Genomic DNA, 19,796 nt, shown 5'->3' on the forward strand with positions numbered 1-19,796 from the left:
CCCTCTCTTTTGAATCCAACATCCACCCGTTTTTCCCAGCCTACCTACGTATTGCCAGTTTTACAAGCCTTTTCGATATCCTCTTGTAATTTGCAGCTCACCTCCTGGCCAATGTTTTGGAGGCTTGTACTTAACTCCCACCAAGGTCTTTATAACTTTGCAGTTTCTTACTTCTACCCACAAGGTTTCTACATCTTCCAATCCTATGTCACCTCCTTCTAAGGATTTGATTTAATTTTTTACCTCCAGAGCTACAACACTTCCCTGTCTACCTGCTTGTCCTTTTAATACAATGTGTATCCTTGGATGTTAAGCTGCCAACCATGAGCTTTCAGCCATGACTTGGAGATGCCCACAATGTCTAACTGCATTACAAATTCATCTATCTTTTTCTGTATAATGTGTACATTCAAATATAACACTTTCAGTCCTGTATTAATCACTCTTTCTGATTTTGGCACCCTGTTACACTAAAGCTCATCCTAATGACTGCAGTTTTGCCCTATCACCTGCCTGTCCTTCCTCACAGTCTCACTACACACTGCATCTACTTGTGTACCAACTGTCCCATCCTCTGCCCTATCACTCCGGTTCCCATCCCCCTGCCAACTTAGATTAAACTTTCCCCAACATCTTTAGCAAACCTTCTCGCAGGGAAATTGGTCCTCCTCGGGTTCAGGTGTAAGCCAGCCTCTTTTTTACAGTGCATACCTTCCCCAGAAGAGACCACAATGGTCCAGAAATCTGAAACCCTACCCCCTTGCACCAGTTCTTCAGGCACTGTGTTGGAGACCTGGTCGTTGCAGTTTCTCCTGGTAGTTCGTCTCCCCAACAGTATCCAAAGCAGTATTCTTATTATTGCAGAATGGCCACAGGGGTAATCCGCACCAGCTGCCTATTCCCCTTCTTTCTCCTGACGGTCCCAGGGATCTGCTTCTTGCAATTTAAAGAGTGATTACCTTCCTGTACCTACTACTAATTTCCTCCTCTTTCTCACGCATGAGCTGCAGCTCCAGTTCCTTAACACAGCTCGATCGATGCACGTCTTGTAGATGTAGTCCAGGAAGACTGGAGTTCTCCCAAATCTCCCACATCTCACGTAAAGAGCATCCCACTACCTCCAGGGCCATTCTCAGCGCACTAGCTATGTCCTAACAGAGGAAAAAAAGCTTTTTGAAACTTCCTTCCTTACTTATTTAGAGCCTCAGCATGAGCTTGCCCAAACCTGCTGAGCCAAAGCTGGACCACTATTACAATTCCCTGCTCCAACAATGGCTGTGCTACTTGCACCTCTTTTCTTTATATTGACCCCCCCAGTGATTTCTGCCCACCAAGAGTAAAGCCAAAGAGCTCCCAAGTTCTTTTTAAACCTCGCTCTGCCTCACCAATGAACAACTTCTTGCGCTGATTGCCGCCCATTGAGTAAAAAGCTGAAAAACACTGGAGCTCATTTTAAACATTACGGCGTCACCAATGACTGACCTCTTGTGCTGATTGCCGCCCGCTGAGAAATGAGCAGTGCACAAGTGTCAAGACACTTCTGAGCTTGGCAAACATGTTCTGCTGCTTATAAATCATGATCACATTTTCTTAAAGTTGGTGTGTCCCAGTGTCGCATTTCTCTGTGGTGATTCCTTGGCAGAATACATTTAAAATGTCAACCAAGGGTGAAACTGAATTTCTACATAAAGGGATTTTTGTTCTACAATCTAGAATTCTGCTTTGTGCTGCTTATGCTATTGTATTCTGGAGTTTTAATGCCCTTGTGTTATTCTTGTCATGTCCTGATTGAATTAGGTAAACATGCAACACAGACAGGGTGTTCAGTAGCATTCAAAGCAATTGTCTGGATAAGGCCTGAGCCCATATCACCAAGACGTCTTAACTAGAGTTGTTCTGGAATGCAGATTGCATTGCTTTATCTGTCTCTCCTGTCTCGCCCATGTGTATCGGTATGTTTCCTAAATCGCTACATGAAATAGTGACCGTGCCTTGCTTATGGCTATACTGAGTTCCAAATTGGACCAAGAATTAAATCCTTTCAAATGATTAAAGCTCAAGGCAAATACTGGAATACACATGTTATTGTCACAGTTGTACTTAATTTGGTTTAGGAAGTCCCGAGACGACAAAAGGTGATGTATAAATGCAAGGTTTTTGTTAAAAATATGAATGCTCTTAGGGCATGATGTGTAAGTGTGAAGTTAATTTGTATCTTTTCAAAAATCAATAATTTTGTGTTATGATAAGGCATTGGAGTGCAATACTGTCATAAATGCTTTTCTTCAAAATCTTTTCCCTAGGTTTGAGTGGCCGTTTCTTTGTTACGACTTTGCCAACCATTTATCAGTAAGTAAAAGGAGTATTATGATGTTTCTTTCCATTATCATTTCTTAATGCTGTGTTAGATTTACTGATAAATATCAGGTTTATCGATGCAAAGCGTCATTTCCACCAGTTGTCGGAATGATCGGATTATTTACAACCAAAAACCTGGAAGAAAATACTCGTTTCCCCACTGTTCTCCAGTTACCAGGCATCAGTGTTCAAACCTAGCTGGAGCTGATATGATTGAAGCCTGATTGTTTTTGATGACAGTTCATCCGCCAGCAACATTAATCCAGATGTTTTGAAGTCTTGAAGAGGGTGGAAAGTGATGATAGGGGTAGAAGTAGAGAAAATGTTTTCTGTTATAGTGAGAGCAAAGCTCGGAGACACAATAAGTAATATCCGCACAAATGACTCGGGAGGAATTGTCCAAGAGATTGATTAGAATGTGGAGTATTCTAACATTTGAATTAGTGAGGTAAGGAACATGAATGTATTTTGAATGGAAGTTAATTCACGCACAGGGCAAGATCATGTTGAATGAAGAGGGATGGGAAACAGTTCTGATGTCATAGTCCTTTTGTACAAAATAATCTGTTCTGCAGTAAATTTAGCTTGTGGGACCACGAAGCAGCAAATATGGGAACTCTATGATTCAGACTGCCCCGTAGGTGGAATAATTATTGAGCTCTGGGTTAACGTTCTTTAATTACATACTTTTCTCAGACTCTTACCTCTTGAACACTGCTCCTCAAGGTGCTTTTTGTAGCAAGCCTGGCCTTGCCTTGTGCTAGAAGCGGTCTATAAAGCTGGCAAATGAGCTAAGGGGAGATAAACAAGGGAGCGTCCGATAATTGCTCTTGATTGTTGCTTTCAAGTTTGGGTTTACTTTGTGTATCCTGTACTTCGGCATCCTGCAAACTGAGCATGGGCTTTGTCCAGTTTTAAAAGTAACTGTTGGTGCATGATGCCCTAGCGGGGAAACATTTATCAATCTGCTAACATTGCTGGCTCTTTAATTCTCTGTGTTACTCTTTGATGGAGCTCTATTTGGGATTTTCATCGTATTTCTATGACCTCTGTAAATGATCTCCTGTGTTTAATAGGGGAAAATTGAGCAATATTGGAAAATAAAAACAAAAAATGGAATGAGTCTCAATGTAATTTGATGAAAATTGAGAAACAAAAAAAAATTAGAATGTGTGCTTGATAGTTGGCAGTGACTTTGTGGGCTGAAAGGCATATCTCTGTGCAGCGACGATCGATGACTCCCTTCAATTCTTGTGTGCAGCACATTGAAACTCCCTCCATTTTATCTTGGTTACGTACATTGATGGGAGTTGCCTAATCATATTGTTTTGAATGCTGTGAGTCTCACTTTCAGGGTGTGCTGATGACATCTCGGTTCTGAAGCACTTTACGCCTTTCTCTTTGCAGTGCTAAAGAAGGGGTTTTTCGCAAGTACCACGGTGCACGGATGCTGGAAGACTTCCGAAGCTTCATTAAGGAGAAGAAATGGGAGGCTGTGGAGTCGATCAGTGGGTGGAAATCTCCATCTTCCATTGTGTAAGTGATTACATTTCTTTCTACTGGGGCAAAAAGAGGCAGATTTGATTTTGCACAGCACCCATGTTAGCTCTGTAGGTAAAAGAGTGAAGTATATTTCATTAGTATACTTTTTAAAAGCTGTGTGCTCTTGCTTGCCCGAGTCATTTATTTATGAAGATATTTGCTCTCCGAGACCGGTGAATGGATTTGCCAGACTTGTGCCATTTGCTGTGTTTCTTGGGATATAGTTGGGTGGAAAAGGAACTGGGAACAGAGATGAGATGTTACATGGATGGTCAGTGAAATCGGAAAATATGGCACATGGCTAAGGTGGGGAAATGCTTGAAATGAAATAAATAATTGAGGAAAGTAGCAAAGGTTAAAAGAATAATAGCCAGCAGGAGTCACAAGGCTGATCCTGAAGATCTCAATTCTCCTGATCATCAGGTTTAGAAGACAATTTGAGCTTTAATTCGCACTCACCATTTCCCATTTTGAATCGTGCGACTCAGGAGACTATTTGCCCCACTGAAGCCATGCTAGCTGATTTTTGACTCCATTATCCTATGATCAAATGGTTATGTTCTGTTCAGCTGCTTTGTTACGCTATGGCAGAGCTAATTAGTTCCTGTTATTAATTAGCTTTATTTCTTCTTCTTTCAGGATGTCTGGAATGGCAGGTCTTTTCCAGCTCTCTGTATGGATTAGAGTAAGTGTCAGCCAAACAAAACCCCTCACAGAGTAATTGATCTGCTATTGACACAGAATATCACAAACAAATAAATAAATTTGTTTAACAGTCAGAGCTAAAAGTAGTCAGTGCTTTAACTGTTGCCAGAATGCGAAATGGTCTACATAAGTGGGCATGAATGGTGCGTACTCGCTCTGCATTCTGTACTGCTTTCATTGTCATGATGGTGAGGCCCACAAGCTGGTGGAATTAATTGTCAGGTGTCCCAGAGACTTTGACTCTGTCTGGCTTTTGTTCTGTCCCAGCTGATGATTTATTGGTTGATTCCATTGAAATGAATTGATAGATGTAATTGACAGTGATTTATGAGCAGACCGTTCTCCAAATCTTATTGATGTCTCCAAATTATGGACTATAATGCCATTTTTAATTGAATTCTCAAAGTGGCATTGGAAATTACTTTCTTGAAGGAGTTGTGAGTAAATTAGCAGGGAATCAGATTTAAAACAAACATGCTTTCTGATAATTTTGGAGTGTGGGAACATGAGTGGGATGGTCAGTGATTGATGTCCTCAGCACCACTCAACTCCCTGTGCTGTGTATCCCTTGATAACTTTATCAGATAAAAATGAACCTTAAACTTAAAGCCTGCTATTGTCAAGGCTTTCCTAGCCTCAGGAGGGAATGTGCTGCAGAATTGCTATATTCTCTGGGGTTTTCTGATTTCACTTCAAAACAGCCTAGCTGTAATTTTTCACTTGAACCCTGTTGCCCAGATTCTCCCATCAGGGAAAGACATTTTGCAGTATCTATTCCACTAAATCCCTCTTCTAAATTATTATACTTGGTTTATCCATTAATCCAGTAAATTCAGAAGAATGCCTATAAATTATACACTTTTTCTTGTAATTTTACTCTTCATATGCTGGTTTCTGTTCCTGGAATATGTTAGAGACAGAAAACCTACAGCACAATACAGGCCCTTCGGCCCACAAAGCTGTGCCGAACATGTCACTACCTTAGAACTGCCTAGGCTTTACCCATAGCCCTCTATTTTTCTAAGCTCCATATACCTATCCAGGAATCTCTTAAAAGACCCTATCGTTTCCGCCTCCACCACTGCCGCCGGCAGCCCATTCCACGCACTCACCACTCTCTGCATTAAAACAACAACTTACCCCAACATCTCCTCTGGACCTATTTCCAAGCACCTTAAAACTATGCCCTCTCATGCTAACCATTTCAGCCCTGGGGAAAAGCCCTGGGGAAAAGCCTCTAACTATCCACATGATCAATGCCTCTCATTATCTTGTACATCCCTATCAGGTACCTCTTATCCTCCATTGCCCCAAGGAGAAAAGGCCGAGTTCACTCAACCTCTTCTCATAAGGCATCCTCCCCAATCCAGGCAACATCCTTGTAAATCTCCTCTGCACCCTTTCTATGGTTTCCACGTCCTTCCTGTAGTGAGGTGACCAGAAATGAGCACAGTACTCTGAGTAGGGTCTGACCAAGGTCCTATATAGCTGCAACATTACCTCTCGGCTCTTAAACTCAATCCCACGGTTGATGAAGGCCAATGCACCGTATGCCTTCTTAACCACAGGGTTAATCTGCGTAGCAGTCTCGAGTGTCCTATGGACTTGGACCCCAAGATCCCTCTGATCCTCCACACTGCCAAGAGTCTTACCATTAATACTATATTCTGCCATCATATTTGACCTATTAAAATGAACCACCTCACACTTATCTAGTTTGAACTCCATCTGCCACTTCTTAGCCAAGTTTGGCATCCTATCAGTATCCCGCTGTAACCTCTGACAGCCCTCCACACTATCCACAACACCCCCAACCTTTGTGTCATCAGCAAATTTACTGACCCATCCCTCCACTTTCTCATCCAGGTCATTTATAAAAATCACCAAGAGTAGGGGGTCCCAGAACAGATCCCTGAGGCACACCACTGGTCACTGGCCTCCATGCAGAATATGACCCGTCCACAACCACTCTTTGCCTTCGGTGGGCAAGCCAGTTCTGGATCCACATAGCAATGTCCCCTTGGACCCCATGCCTCCTTACTTTCTCAATAAGCCTTGCATGGGGTACCTTATCAAATGCCTTGATGAAATCCATATACACTACATCTACTGCTCTACCCTCATCAATGTGTTTAGTCACATCCTCAAAAAGTTCAATCAGGCTCATAAGGCACGACCTGCCTTTGACAAAACCATGCTGACTATTCCTAATCATATTATGCCTCTCCAAATGTTCATAAATCTGCCTCTCAGGATCTTCTCCATCAACTTACAACCACTGAAGTAAGATTCACTGGTCTATAATTTCCTGGGCTATCTCTACTCCCTTTCTTGAATAAGTGAACATCTGCAACCCTCCAATCCTCCGGAACCTTTCCTGTCCTCATTGATGATGCAAAGATCATCGCTAGAGGCTCAGCAATCTCTTCCGTTGCTTCCCACAGTAGCCTGGGGTACATCCCGTCCAATCCCGGTGACTTATCCAACTTGATGCTTTCCAAAAGCTCCAGCACATCCTCTTTCTTAATAACTACATGCTCAAACTTTTCAGTCCACTGCAAGTCATCCCTACAATCGCCAAGATCCTTTTCCATAGTGAATACTGAAGCAAAGTATTCATTAAGTATCTCTGCTATTTCCTCTGGTTCCATACACACCTTTCCACTGTCACACTTGATTGGTCCTATTCTCTTACGTCTTATCCTCTTGCTCTTTACATACTTGTAGAATGCCTTGGGGTTTTCTTTAATCCTGTCTGCCATCCTTCTCATGGCCCCTTCTGGCTCTCCTAATATCATTCTTAAACTCCTTCCTGCTAGCCTTATACTCTTCTAGATCCCTATCATTACCTAGGCTTTTGAACCTTTTGAAAGCTTTTCTTCTTGACTAGATTTACAACAGCCCGTGTACACCACGGTTCCTGTACCCTACCATCCTTTCCCTGTTTCATTGGAATGTACCTATGCAGAACCGCACACAAATATCCCTGAACATTTGCCACATTTCTTTCATACGTTTCCCTGAGAACATCTGTTTCCAATTTATGTTTCCAAGTTCCTGCCTGATAGCCTCATATTTCCCCTTACCCCAATTAAAAGTTTCCCTAACGTCTGTTCCTGTTCCTCTCCGATGCTATGGTAAGGGAGATAGAATTGTGATCATTATCTCTAAAATTCTCTCCCACTGAGAGACCTGACACCTGACCAGGTTCATTTCCCAATACCAGATCAAGTACAGCCTCTCCTCTTGTAGATTTATCCACATATTGTGTCAAGAAACCTTTCTGAGCACACCTAACGAACTCCACCCCATCTAAACCTGTTATTCTAGAGAGATGCCAATCAATATTTGTGAAATTAAAATCTCCCACCACAACAACCCTGTTATTATGACCTTTCCAGAATCTGTCTCCCTATCTGCTCCTCGATGTCTCTGTTACTATTGGGTGGTCTGTAAAAAAAACCAAAAAAAAAACCAGTAGACTTATTGACCCCTTCCTGTTCCTAACTTCCACCCACAGAGACTCCATAGACAATCCCTCCATGACTTCCTCCTTTTCTGCAGGTGTGGCACTATCTCTGATCAACAGTGCCACGCCCCCACCTCTTTTGCCTCCCTCCCTATCCTTTCTGAAATATCTAAAGCCTTGCACTTGAAGTAGCTATTCCTGCCCCTGCACCATCCAAGTTTCTGTAATGGCCACAACATCATAGCTCCAAGTACTGATCCACACTCTAAGTTCATCTGCTTTGTTCATAGTACTCCTTGTATTAAAATACACATCTCAAACCATCGGTCTGAATGCGTCCCTTCTCTATCACCTGCCGATCATCCCTTTCGCACGGTCTCCAAGCTTTTCCTGCAAAACATATTATCGGGCAAAATTAAGCTGCTTAAAATGCACTCGAGTAATACTGGTATAGTTTATTGCTAAACACAGAATGTGCTGTGCAGTCATAGCAAAAGAAAAGGGTTTTGACTCAAATGCATACCCCAAAGATGACAGTGAAAATGTGTAAATCTACTGTTCACTATTCAAGGAATTACTCTGCTCCAGTCAAGTAGTTTTTTCATGCTTGGCAGAAAATTGAACACAAAATCTAGATGCAACATTGGAACTCCGTTGGGGGAAAAAAACATTTGGGCCAACCCAAAACAATTCCTGTCATTGTCACAGACTTGTAGATTATGGAAATAGGCTGAACAGCCCACCACGTCTGTGTTGATCTTTCTCTCCCATCTACATTAATCCTATTTGACTGATCCCATTAGCCCATATCCTTCAATGCCTTGCCCATTAAAGTGTCTGCTTAAATGACTACTTATATCTGATTCCACCACTTCCACTTGCAGCAAGTTCCAAGTTGCAACAAGTTCCAAGTTCCAAGTATTTAAAAAGACATATACTCCTCAGATCCTCTTAAAAGCTTCTTCATTTCGCCTTATACCCATGCCCTCTTGTCTTGGATACCCCTAAGACGTGAAAGTTATTTAGTCAGACCACCTTTCATAATCTTACATACTTCCGTCAGGTCTCTGCTTCGGCTCCTTTGATCAGCCTATCCATTCTTTCCCTTTAACTAAAATACTCCAATCCAGCGACGTCTCAGATTCTCCATTCTCCTCTCTCCACTTCCCCTTCTTCGCCCAACATGCTGTGTATCTCCAGTGTCGTCATAATTGTGGAAGCCTGATTGCCAGTGTTTAAACCCATGGCATCCACTTGAGCTGAATGCTCAGACAAATGATAACGGGTCATTCTCTTGCCATAGAAGGTGACCAGTTTTTCTTTAATGTCAATAGATTGGTGTTAGAAGGCAGAGGGGTGTTTTCTTGATTGGAAGTTTGCTGGGCCCAATATTGTTTGTCATATTCTGGTTAATTGGGCCTTCAGTTAATCAGGACAGCTGCTTATTTGAGACAACTCTTAACGAACCAAAACTAATTGAGAAAATAACCAGGATTTCCTTTATTTGGGACACTGCGTCGCTTAATTAGGATGGAGACATTTGCTGAACAGCTTCTAGCTAGCGTTGGTCATGTGTGATTGTGTGGCATTTAGACACAGCACTGCTTAGAGCAAGCAGTTTTTAAATAGTGTTGGTTCATGTGTGTGTTGAAATAGCAGTGATGGGGCCCACATTTGGCCCGTATCCCTTTACTCCATTTGCCCATGTTAGGCCCATACCCCTCTACTCCATTTGCCCACATGAGGTCCATATCCCTCTACTTCATTTGCTCACATTAGGCCTGTATACAAGGCATAGAGGGCATACAAGGAAGCCAAAACTAGTGAGAAGATAGAGGATTGGTAAGCTTTTCAAAACTTGCAGAAGGGAACTAAGGAAGGAAAAGATGAATTATGAAAGGAAGCTGGCGACTAATATCAAAGAAGCTACTAAAAGCTTTTTTAAGAGGAAGAGAGTCATGGGGCATGAAAGTGATGCTTCAGAAGTACTGCCTTTGAGCAGGCTGCCCTTGTGTTAACCCAGGGGGTTGAAGGTTTGGATTTTAACAAGCACACAGGTTGCAATCTCAGTTCAATTGTGAGAGTTGGTCTAGAATTTACGTTGAAACTAAACAGCAAATGGATGGGCTCCATCATGCAACCTCAATGACTTTAACCTGTCTTTTTATTTAATGTTCAGTTTGAATAGAGTACGTTATGAAAATCAGTCCAGTTCTATTAAGATTCTGCAATTGCTCAGTCACCAAAGAAGAAATTGAACAAGTTACCATGGCCAATTCCACAGATGGGATTGCAAATTAGTTGCCACGAAGGTCTGAAGATTCTGTTTGTGCGTGTTATTGCAATGCACAGTGCAAATGGCAAATCTGGTTAAACTGATCTGATGTGCAAAGTAATTTACAGGGCTTTGAATGTTTTTGTAGCACACAACACTCCTTGCTCAAATTCTCTGCTGTTTTATAACTGCCTCCCAAATTTAATATTCATTAACTTTTCAATTTTAAAACAGATGCTAAAAATAATTTGCAATTCATTTTAAAAGAAAAGATGTTAACTTGCTTTAAATTAGCCATATAGTAAGGGTTTAGAGTTGGGGGAAAGTGGCAATTAGGAACTAACTTTTGAAACTAACAAACTGAAACTTTGACTCAATTTTTTTTATTTGTAGCTACTGCCTTATCTGATGAATATTTCTAGTTTTTTCCTTCTGGTTTTATTTTGGATCTCCGGCATTTGCCAGATTTTGCGTTTGGACTTGCTCAGATGGTCTTGTTGCTGACCTATTCCTGCCATATTGTTAACCTGATGTTGAAGCTTTGCGCTTCTTCATTAACTGTAGATTTCATTACTCCAGCATGTCATTGTCCAGACTCAGATTTGAGGCTAATTACTGCAGAGCCTCTGACCAAACTTGTGTGAAGTCCTGTTCCAGCACTATTGTACTTGCTGAGCTCCTGTGTTTCCTGGTAAAGCAGAATCTCAGTTTTGAAATTCACATCCTTGTTTATAGGGTTCTTCAAGATTTACCTCCCGCTAACTCCACAACCGTATACATTTCTTATACAGTTAAATTCTAGCCTTTGGATCATATCTGAATTTGATTGCTCCACAGTAGGGACAGTTCTTGCAGTTTCCATGGTTCTAAGCTTTAGACTACTCTCACCAAACCTTCTGCTTCTCTCCTTTCACCTCTTACGGAGTTAGAGTGACACACAATGGAGATAGGCTGATCAATTATCCTTTTACTCTAATCCTGAGGTTCCAAACATTTTTATGCCATGGACCACTACCATTAACCAAAGGGTCCTTGGACCCCAGGTTGGGAACCCCTTCCTCTAATTCTATGTTAATCCCATTTTATTCTCCACTAAGTTCCATCAACATTCCCCTGAGTATACCGCTCACATAAAGTACAAACTTGGGGCAATTTGCAGTGGCCAATAAATCTTCCAATCTACGTGTGTGAGGGTGATAGAGGACCAGGGAGGAATTACCAGGAGAACGTGCAAACTCCACACAAACAGCACTGAAGTTTAGGGCAGACTCCTGAGTACTGGAACTCTGGGCAGTGTTTCCACTGGCTACAACACTTGCTACAAAAGGACCTCCACCAAGGCACTTTGCTAAACCTACATCTTCGATCAAGCTCTTGGTTATCTGTCCTTTTTTAAATGATTTGGTCAGACGTTGCTTGATAGTACTGCTGCAAAAGGCTGTGAAATGAAATGAGTAATATGCGTGGTGTTGAGTTTGTTATGATGGGAAGGTGCAGTCTTTGCTGCAGAATCGGCTGCTGACTATTTGTGCGCTTCACACACAAAATGCTGGAGGAACTCAGCAGGCCAGGCAGCATCTGTGGAAAAGAATATAGTTGACGTTTCAGGCCGAGATCCTTCATCACTCCTGATGAACAGTCTCGGTGTGAAACATTGATTGTTCACTCTTTTCCATAGATGCTGCCTGGCCTGTTGAGTTCCTCCAGCATTTTGTGTGTGTTGCTCTGAATTTTCATCTGCAGATTCCCCCTTATTTGTATGTTTAATTTGATTTCGTGGAATAGAGCATTTCTGTGGTGTTAAATCTTTGTTGCATCTCTGAATATTAGAGCTATTTTTAAATTTGGTGTTCCTATATCGTACACACTGGGTGGCTTTGCCAAAGCCTGTTTGCCAAGATCATTGGGCTAAAACTGCAGTGAAAATTCTGGATAGCAGAGCCAACCAATTGGCTTCAAGCAACTGTTCAAAGCATTTGATGTTCGATCAACTCAAAGATGAAGATTAGCTGTCTTTGTCAAACTTAAATTGAAATACCAAAACATATAGTGCATTGTTTTGCAGTAGAGACCAACATAGTTCACCCCAGGATTGTGCTGGGGGCATCCTGCAAGGTTTGCCATGCTTTTGGTGCCAACATAATCATGCCCACATCTCACTAACAGTGTACATCGTTGGAATGTTGGATGAAACTGGTGCACCAGGAGGAAACATACACGGTCACAGGAGAACATACAAACTCCTGACAGACAGCGGTGGGAATCGAACTCCAATCAGTGATCGCTGGTGCTGTAAAGCGAATGTGCTACCGTGCCGCCCTCAAGGAGAATTCTCGTAGTACGTGCCTACGTTTAGGCCTCATTCTCAGACCTTCTTAAAGAAAATAGGGATACATGTTCAATAACATGAGTGATTTATAAAACTGCCTCTGTTTTGTTAATGGCACCGGCACTGCAGCTGAGATGTTGGAACTGCAATTCTTGCATGTGTTGCTGGTTCAGATGGTTATTAAAGATATCCAGATTCTCATTAGAGACAGCTAGGATTGCAGGTTATCCTGAGAAATGCTAGAAGTCCTCCCCCCCCCCCCCCCCCCCCCAATGTAAGCAGTAGGAAGGTGAAGATCGTAGCATTAACATGGGAAGCCCTGAAGAAAACTAAATCATCTATTTCTCTTTGATTTACAGCAACTACATAGCTACCTGACTGATACGGTGGGAATTCCAGTTTGGGGTTCCTACATCATCTTTGCTTTGGCTACTCTCGTGGTTGGTCTCATCCTCGGCCTGGTAAGCTGGTGTCCCCAACTTGATAATCTGAACTGAGCCATGCTTATTCTAAGATACTTGGTAACCCTTTGTAAATTTATCTGTTGACTTTCCCAGAGAAAATTCACTTTGCATTCCAGACTGATACAGTGCTAGTAATATATTTTGATTTTCCTGCGCGCACGCTCTTAACATGCCAACACCAATGCAATTGCAATTTTTACTGTACGTGGCTAGACCCCTTTCTGAAACTTCACCATCTCTGCCTCGGCCTCTTCATTTAAGGCGATCCTTTAAAAGCCTATCACTTTGAACAAATGTTTGAGCACCTATCTTTATGATTCCTTCTCTTGAGGCTTGGCATCATGTCCTATTTGATTGCTTCTGTGAAGTGTATTGGGTTATGTTATGAGGTAAAATGCTGACTGACTATCCAGAAACTCTGATAGTTGGCATCTGGGCTTGTAGACTCATGGAGACATACAGCACAGAGAAAGGGGACTTTGGCCCACCTCACCCATGTGGACTGTGAAGTCTACTCATGCTGATCCCACTTTCTCACATTGAGTACACATCCCTCTACTCCTTTCCTATCCAAGTACCCATCAGTACAGCTTTTAATTGTAATTGTATCTGCCTCCACCAGCTCCTCTGGCAGATGGTTCTAGATTTCGCAACTCTCCCTGTGGAAAAACTTGCTCCTCGTCTTCTTTAAGTTCCACCCCTCTCACCTTAAACCTATACCCTCCTAGTTCTGGGCTCCTCTGTTCTGGGGGAAAATATTGTGATTGCCACCAGAGGATGTTGGCTGTGCTGTCTTCCAACTCACTGGGGCCTTTATTCTCACACCAGCCTTCCAATTCATTTGAGACCTGGCTCCCATGTTTCTTTAAGCTTATCAGAGTTACTGGAAAAATACTTTGTAACATTCAAAAAGAAGTGAATATATGAAAATAATTTGAAAAACCAACTAGTCCAGTACCATCCCAATTATCCTCACTTAATGGAGTTTTTCTGATGATTTAAAAACTGCTGCTGTCTGCTAATCTTGTGGCCTAACAAGTTTAACAAGTATTGGTCAACACTTCTGTGATATGTGCTTGTTGTAAGCTTTCTTTTTATTACTATTTCAGTCCCTGTGATCTTTTTCAGCTTTTTAACTTTTACACTTCTATCCCAGCGCGTTGTAAGTAGCGGCAGTATTTCTTTAAGCGGCTCAAAGAAGAAAGATTAAAAACCCTGTTTGAGATTACAAGCGTGAAGGCGTAGCTGCAAGGAAAACAGTGAACTTTGGAGGACAAGATGTTATGTATAGAGCTAAAGAGTAATGGAGCACAGACAAGGACGGGGGAACAGCAATGAAGCAGGGGTGTGGAGGAGTGAGATTTGTTACTCAATTCTCCAAAAAGTGTCCATTTCAACAAATTTGTACTTGGGCAAGTTTCAGTCCCATGCAATCTTACCTCCAGTGCTTGACCAGATGTAATATAATCTGTAAACTGCATTTCCAAAGGCCACTTCCAATGACCAAGAGTTCAGTGCCTACTGTCTTTTTCACCTTCAGAGCTTCTGACTAAGGTCAAATTTATTTTGGTGCCTGTGTTGTATACCTTGTGACTATGCAGTATCACTTATTAATTGTAGTAATTACAACAATGTAACATTTTATAATTGTGACATTTAAATTTATTGTATTCTCTAGGTCCCTTGTGATTTTATTTAAAGCTGTGCCCTTTTGCGATTCTAAGTAAATTATGAGTGCAGATTCAGATTGTAATTTTAATAATTTTTATTTTGATATTTCAAAACAGTATAGAAGTTAGATAAGTAATCTGACTATCAAACACCTCATACACACCAATCCTCCATATATCAAATTATCTTTCTTTGCACATTTTTTCCATCTCCCTCTGCCTCCAGGTTCTACCACTCCCATACTCTCTGGGGATAATTTTCTGGGCTTTGGGTCAAAACTGGAGCATCTGGGAAAATCCTTTGCAGTTGCGGGGAGAACGTGCGTACTCCACACAGTCAGCAGTGGAACCCGGGCTGCTGGAGGTGTGAGGTAGCAGCTCAACTAGTTCTGCCAGCCATTCTGTTGATCTTCACTTGTCCTTGCACGACTGTTGGTGTAATGTTGGAATGTCAACTCATTAACCATTTCCTGAGAAGTCGGTGATCAATTATGTCATTTTTCTTTAGATTTTGGTCTTAATTGCTGATTGCTTATGTCCACCGAAGCGTCAACGTAAGCTCGAAGCAGCAGGTAAGAGCATCTTGGTTTGGGTATTCTTTCACACTGCTGTGTTGTACACTTAGCAGTAAGCTTGCACCCCGTTGCTGTCCACACCCCTTTCTGCTTTTATGAGGGTTGATCAGAATGCAGATTCGTCAGTTGGTTCCTTTAGCACGTGGGCTGCTGTTTTTGTGGGGAAGACGAATGGGTGCAAGGAGCAAGACGACCCCACTGCAGGGCCTGCGAGAATTTTTGGCCCTGTTTTCAGGTCACAGCCAGCCGTATTGAGGAGCTGCCTAGATGCTGGAGAATTAGTTTCTATCATCAGGCGGTGGCCAGGGAAGTGGGGAGCAACAAACAAACTGCTGGAGGAACTCAGGAAGGTTAAGCAGCAACTTTGGGAGGACCACTCCCCCTCTCCCTCCTCCAGTCCACACCCACTCCCCCCCCCCCCCCATGCAGTTCTGATGCAACGGGCCTGAGATAGTGCTGCAGGTTTTTCATTGCACCTGTATGTGTGCCTTTGACATGATACCTGGCCATACTGCTCTAATGGTGACCCTACAGGCCACTCCAAAGGAATACATAAAAACTGATTTTGATTTTTTTCCCGCAGAAAATGATCTGTTCACCTTTCATCATTGTGAGGAAAACGTCAAGCTCGCAAAGACGCTGACGTATTTCCTGCCCACCCATCCTCAAAAGCCACTGTCTTCCATGACATTGACTTTATCGTGAATGACTCAAGTTCACGTACATCAAGTCAAGTCAAGTTGCTTTTATTGTCATTTCAACCATAACTGCTGGTACAGTACACAGTAAAAACGAAACAATGTTCCTCCAGGACTGTGGTGCTACATGAAACAACACAAAACTACATTAGACTTCAGACCTACATGGGACTACATAAAGTGCACAAAACAGTGCAAGACGGTACAATAATTAATAAGCAAGACAATAGGCACAGTAAAGGGCAAATTACAATATAATAATAAATGATGTAAATGTAACCAATGTCTTACATGTGAGGAAGATAGCAAAAGAAGGCTGGAGCAGGAATGATCAGGGCTTTGTTCCAGCTCTTTGAGTTTATGGTTAGTGGGTAGAGAGGCTCTTTGAGTCCCAAGCCAGTACTTGATGCTCAGACTGCTCCCTGGAGGGCTGCAGGAGCTGAGACTAGGGCTGATTCCTGGTGTCCAAGTCCGGGTGGCCAGTGATTGATTGGAGGCTGAAAGGCAGGAAGGGTTGATGAGTATGGGTCAACTAATGAGATTGTGGGATGTGTGATGGGGTTGTTCATAGCTGAGTCCAGTCACCTTTCATCTGACGTTCACTTGTTGTCATGAAGTGTTGGAACCATGGTCCAATCTCTCCCCAACTGTGGTGAGATGTCAGCCTAAATCGGACTGCCCTGGTAAATGGATGATAAAAGAACTAATCAACTTGCTTTTTGGTTGTGTAGTTATGATTGTTGCAGGTAACTGCACATTTCTTCCTGGATCAGTAGGTACTCACTTAGATTCTTCTTCAGTGTTCTCGTACCTCCAGAAACTAACTGCATACCGTCCTTTGGCCAAAGAGTCAACTTGATAATGTTGTAACTAATGGTGCAGTATGTTATTGAAGTGTGTGTCAGTATCTGTGAGTCCGCACCTTACCAAGCTTCCAGTTTTCACATGATCACTTGTCAATGAGAGTCAAACTTAACAAGTTTGCTTCACTTGCTGTATACTGTAGATGCCAAGATGGAAAAGAAGGAGCAGGCCATTATTTGACCACATGCTGGGCACACAGTGCTTTGTGGAAGAGTGCACCCGTGGGGGCCTGGAGAGAAGGGGTGATGAGGGAACAATGAAATGATGTGGAACCTTCTCTGTCTGATTAAAGCTGGGCTGTGTGCTGTATGTTTTCTCAGTATTGGTAAAGCTTTCAGAGTAATTTCTTGGTGCAAGGGTGATGCGGTATGGGTAAGGAGATGGTTTAATATGTTCTTAAAACATGGGACACCAGGTATTTAGGAACTGTTTGTTGGCTACGTTGTGAAATGGTGAACAGAATTTAACATGTGGCCACTAGTCTGTTACATAGTTCAGTGATTGTTTCTGAGAATACTGCATGTCTGATGTCTTTATTGACAGAGGTTATTGAAGGAGAAAATGAAGAAAACGAAGCTGATGAGGAGGACTCTGATGAAGCGGAGAAGAAAGGTCAAGATGTTCCAGAATGGGAAGCAAATGGGTCGGAAGCGGAGGCAGAAGGGGATGGCTTGAGTGACAAGGTCAGTGGAGAAGATTCCCCTTTTGAGGATGATCTTGAAAATAGTGAACACGAGGAGGAGTTGGAAGCAACATCTTCCAACTACGAAGAGGACAGCGTGGTCAGGAAGAGAAAACCAAAGGAAGACTCCTAAATCTACAATTAATAAATCACCAGAAATTGGACCAAAGAGTTACGCTTTTGGGGACTTTAACCAATTTTTTAAAAACTTTAAATTGGCTTGTTTGGATTCAGTTTTTGTTTTTCATTTCTGAATTTATTGGCTAAGACAATCTTGAACAAATATAATATGCAGGGTATACCTGTGCGGTATTTTTAAAGCTTCCTTTTAACGGCTTAATGAATATTCCATGCCGATGAGATCAGCAGCTGTTCAGTAAGTATGCTTTAGCTGCTGTCCACACGTGCAAATAGAGGTTATCTTTAAAGCAAATAATATGTTAGTCAACAGTATATAGAAGTGTTGCCCCAACCAGTGATGCCCTGGGCTTCCTCTACATCCTGTTACAACACACGTTTTAATAGGAATTCTATCTTTAGGTAGAAGTTGGAAGGTTTAAGCATCAACATATGTTACTTTGAGTCCAGTCAGTGTGCAGTTTTTGGCACATTACACTTGGAAATGTGTTTTCAATTAACCGGTAAAATTAAATAAAAAAAAAAGTAGGATTTGTATTAATGGAAATAGATTAGTTGGAACTTTTGGTTCTTTTTGTTGCACTTTTAACTTGACAAGGGTGAGTTATGAGACACTCAAGCGTCTGTTGGAACTTTGGGCAGTGGATGGCTTGGTGACTTTCAGAAATGTTATAAATTGAAGAACACTTGTACATTTCACACTGCATTATTTGCAAAGGCACCGCTAGCTGTCAGTAATGTACAGGTCCTCCCCTCAATGGGGTGGGGGTGGGGGGGTTAAAGTTTTCTGTCAGAATGGAAAGAGAAGCATTTGTGGCCCTCAAGCGGGAATGTATCTGATTGTGGGTGGCTTTTAATTCTTGTTCCTGATTAATCTGTTTTGTGAGTTCAGACTGCTGCAGAAATGGAGCCAACCCCAATCACCACCCTTTTGAAGTCTGTCCCTTTTAGGTGCACACAGTAATTAGTGTGAATCATATTGTTTTTTTTTCTCTAAATTTAAAAACCATCAATCTGGGTGAACCTTGGTGTCTAGATGCAATGCAGCTTACATTTGGGTTAGAAGCATCCCTATATTTCCTCCCATATGTGAAGGATTCAACTCTCATAAAGCACAGGCACTACTTTCCCTGATTTTTGTGCTAGGTTACATGGGGTTTTCATCAATTGTTGATAAATTTAAAGGACCTGTTGGTGCATGTGGGTGGAATTATAACTTTCAAAGAACAGGGAACCATTGATTTTTGGAAAATAAATGCAATTATATTCTGGAATGTATCATTTAAATTACTTCAAGCAATATATTGGCAAGTTTGCATGACCCATGTGTTTTTCTAATGACTTTAACAGAACTTGTGCTTTTTGGTGGGTATCCTCTCTCATTATAAAATTGGGTTTGCATTGCAAAGATTTGTACTATTTTTGTAAAGAATATTTCTTTCTGGATTTGTATTATGAGGGTACAGAAGGCTGTATTTTAAAATTACCTTTTGTATTTTACGAGAATAGTGTCCACTATGTACCTGTTTTGTAAGATAAAGACAGAAGTACCTGCTATATTTTGTATTTATTGCTTTGCCCATAGTTTGGCTGACCTTGTTTACAAGTCACGTAGAGGCTTGTGGAAGTTTTCATGTCTCTACACTGTGACCATGATGAATGCATCTGTAAAACAAAACAAAATGGCTATTCAATCGTCTTTATATTTTCAGAACTTTTATTGTTGTGCTGTGCAGTGCTAACTGATGAATATAGTTGAAGTTCAAAGATGTAGATGCTTCTATAACTGTAAAGCCAGGCAAAATGGAAGTGTCATGGACCAAGTGATTAATGGTACCACCTTTACTCTTGAGCTTTACAATACGTTACCAGCAGTACCTGTTAGAAGGCAGAATGTATATAATCACTTTGGCACAGCACTTTCTGTTTATTATTTTTTGAAGGAGAGACATACTTTTTACAATACAGGTAATATTTCTAGCGACCTCTTTATTTCTGTTAAATGCAATAAAGTATGCCTTTGTACA

The 19,796-nt window shown here is 41.7% G+C and overlaps 1 protein-coding gene across 1 annotated transcript in view; it reads left to right on the top strand.

The window, feature by feature from the left end:
* The window catches only part of tmx4 (thioredoxin-related transmembrane protein 4), a 70,544-nt gene extending 50,748 nt beyond the window's left edge, over window positions 1–19,796 (top strand). The window contains exons 3-8 of the mRNA XM_073051323.1: window positions 2,304–2,349; window positions 3,766–3,894; window positions 4,540–4,585; window positions 13,038–13,139; window positions 15,321–15,384; window positions 17,493–19,796. Of these exons, the coding sequence (XP_072907424.1) occupies window positions 2,304–2,349; window positions 3,766–3,894; window positions 4,540–4,585; window positions 13,038–13,139; window positions 15,321–15,384; window positions 17,493–17,764 (659 nt within the window). The 3' untranslated portion in view covers window positions 17,765–19,796. The remainder of the gene's footprint in view (window positions 1–2,303; window positions 2,350–3,765; window positions 3,895–4,539; window positions 4,586–13,037; window positions 13,140–15,320; window positions 15,385–17,492) is intronic.

Source organism: Hemitrygon akajei, chromosome 7 (assembly GCF_048418815.1).
Source record: "Hemitrygon akajei chromosome 7, sHemAka1.3, whole genome shotgun sequence".
In the NCBI taxonomy this organism is placed as follows: Eukaryota; Metazoa; Chordata; class Chondrichthyes; order Myliobatiformes; family Dasyatidae; genus Hemitrygon; species Hemitrygon akajei.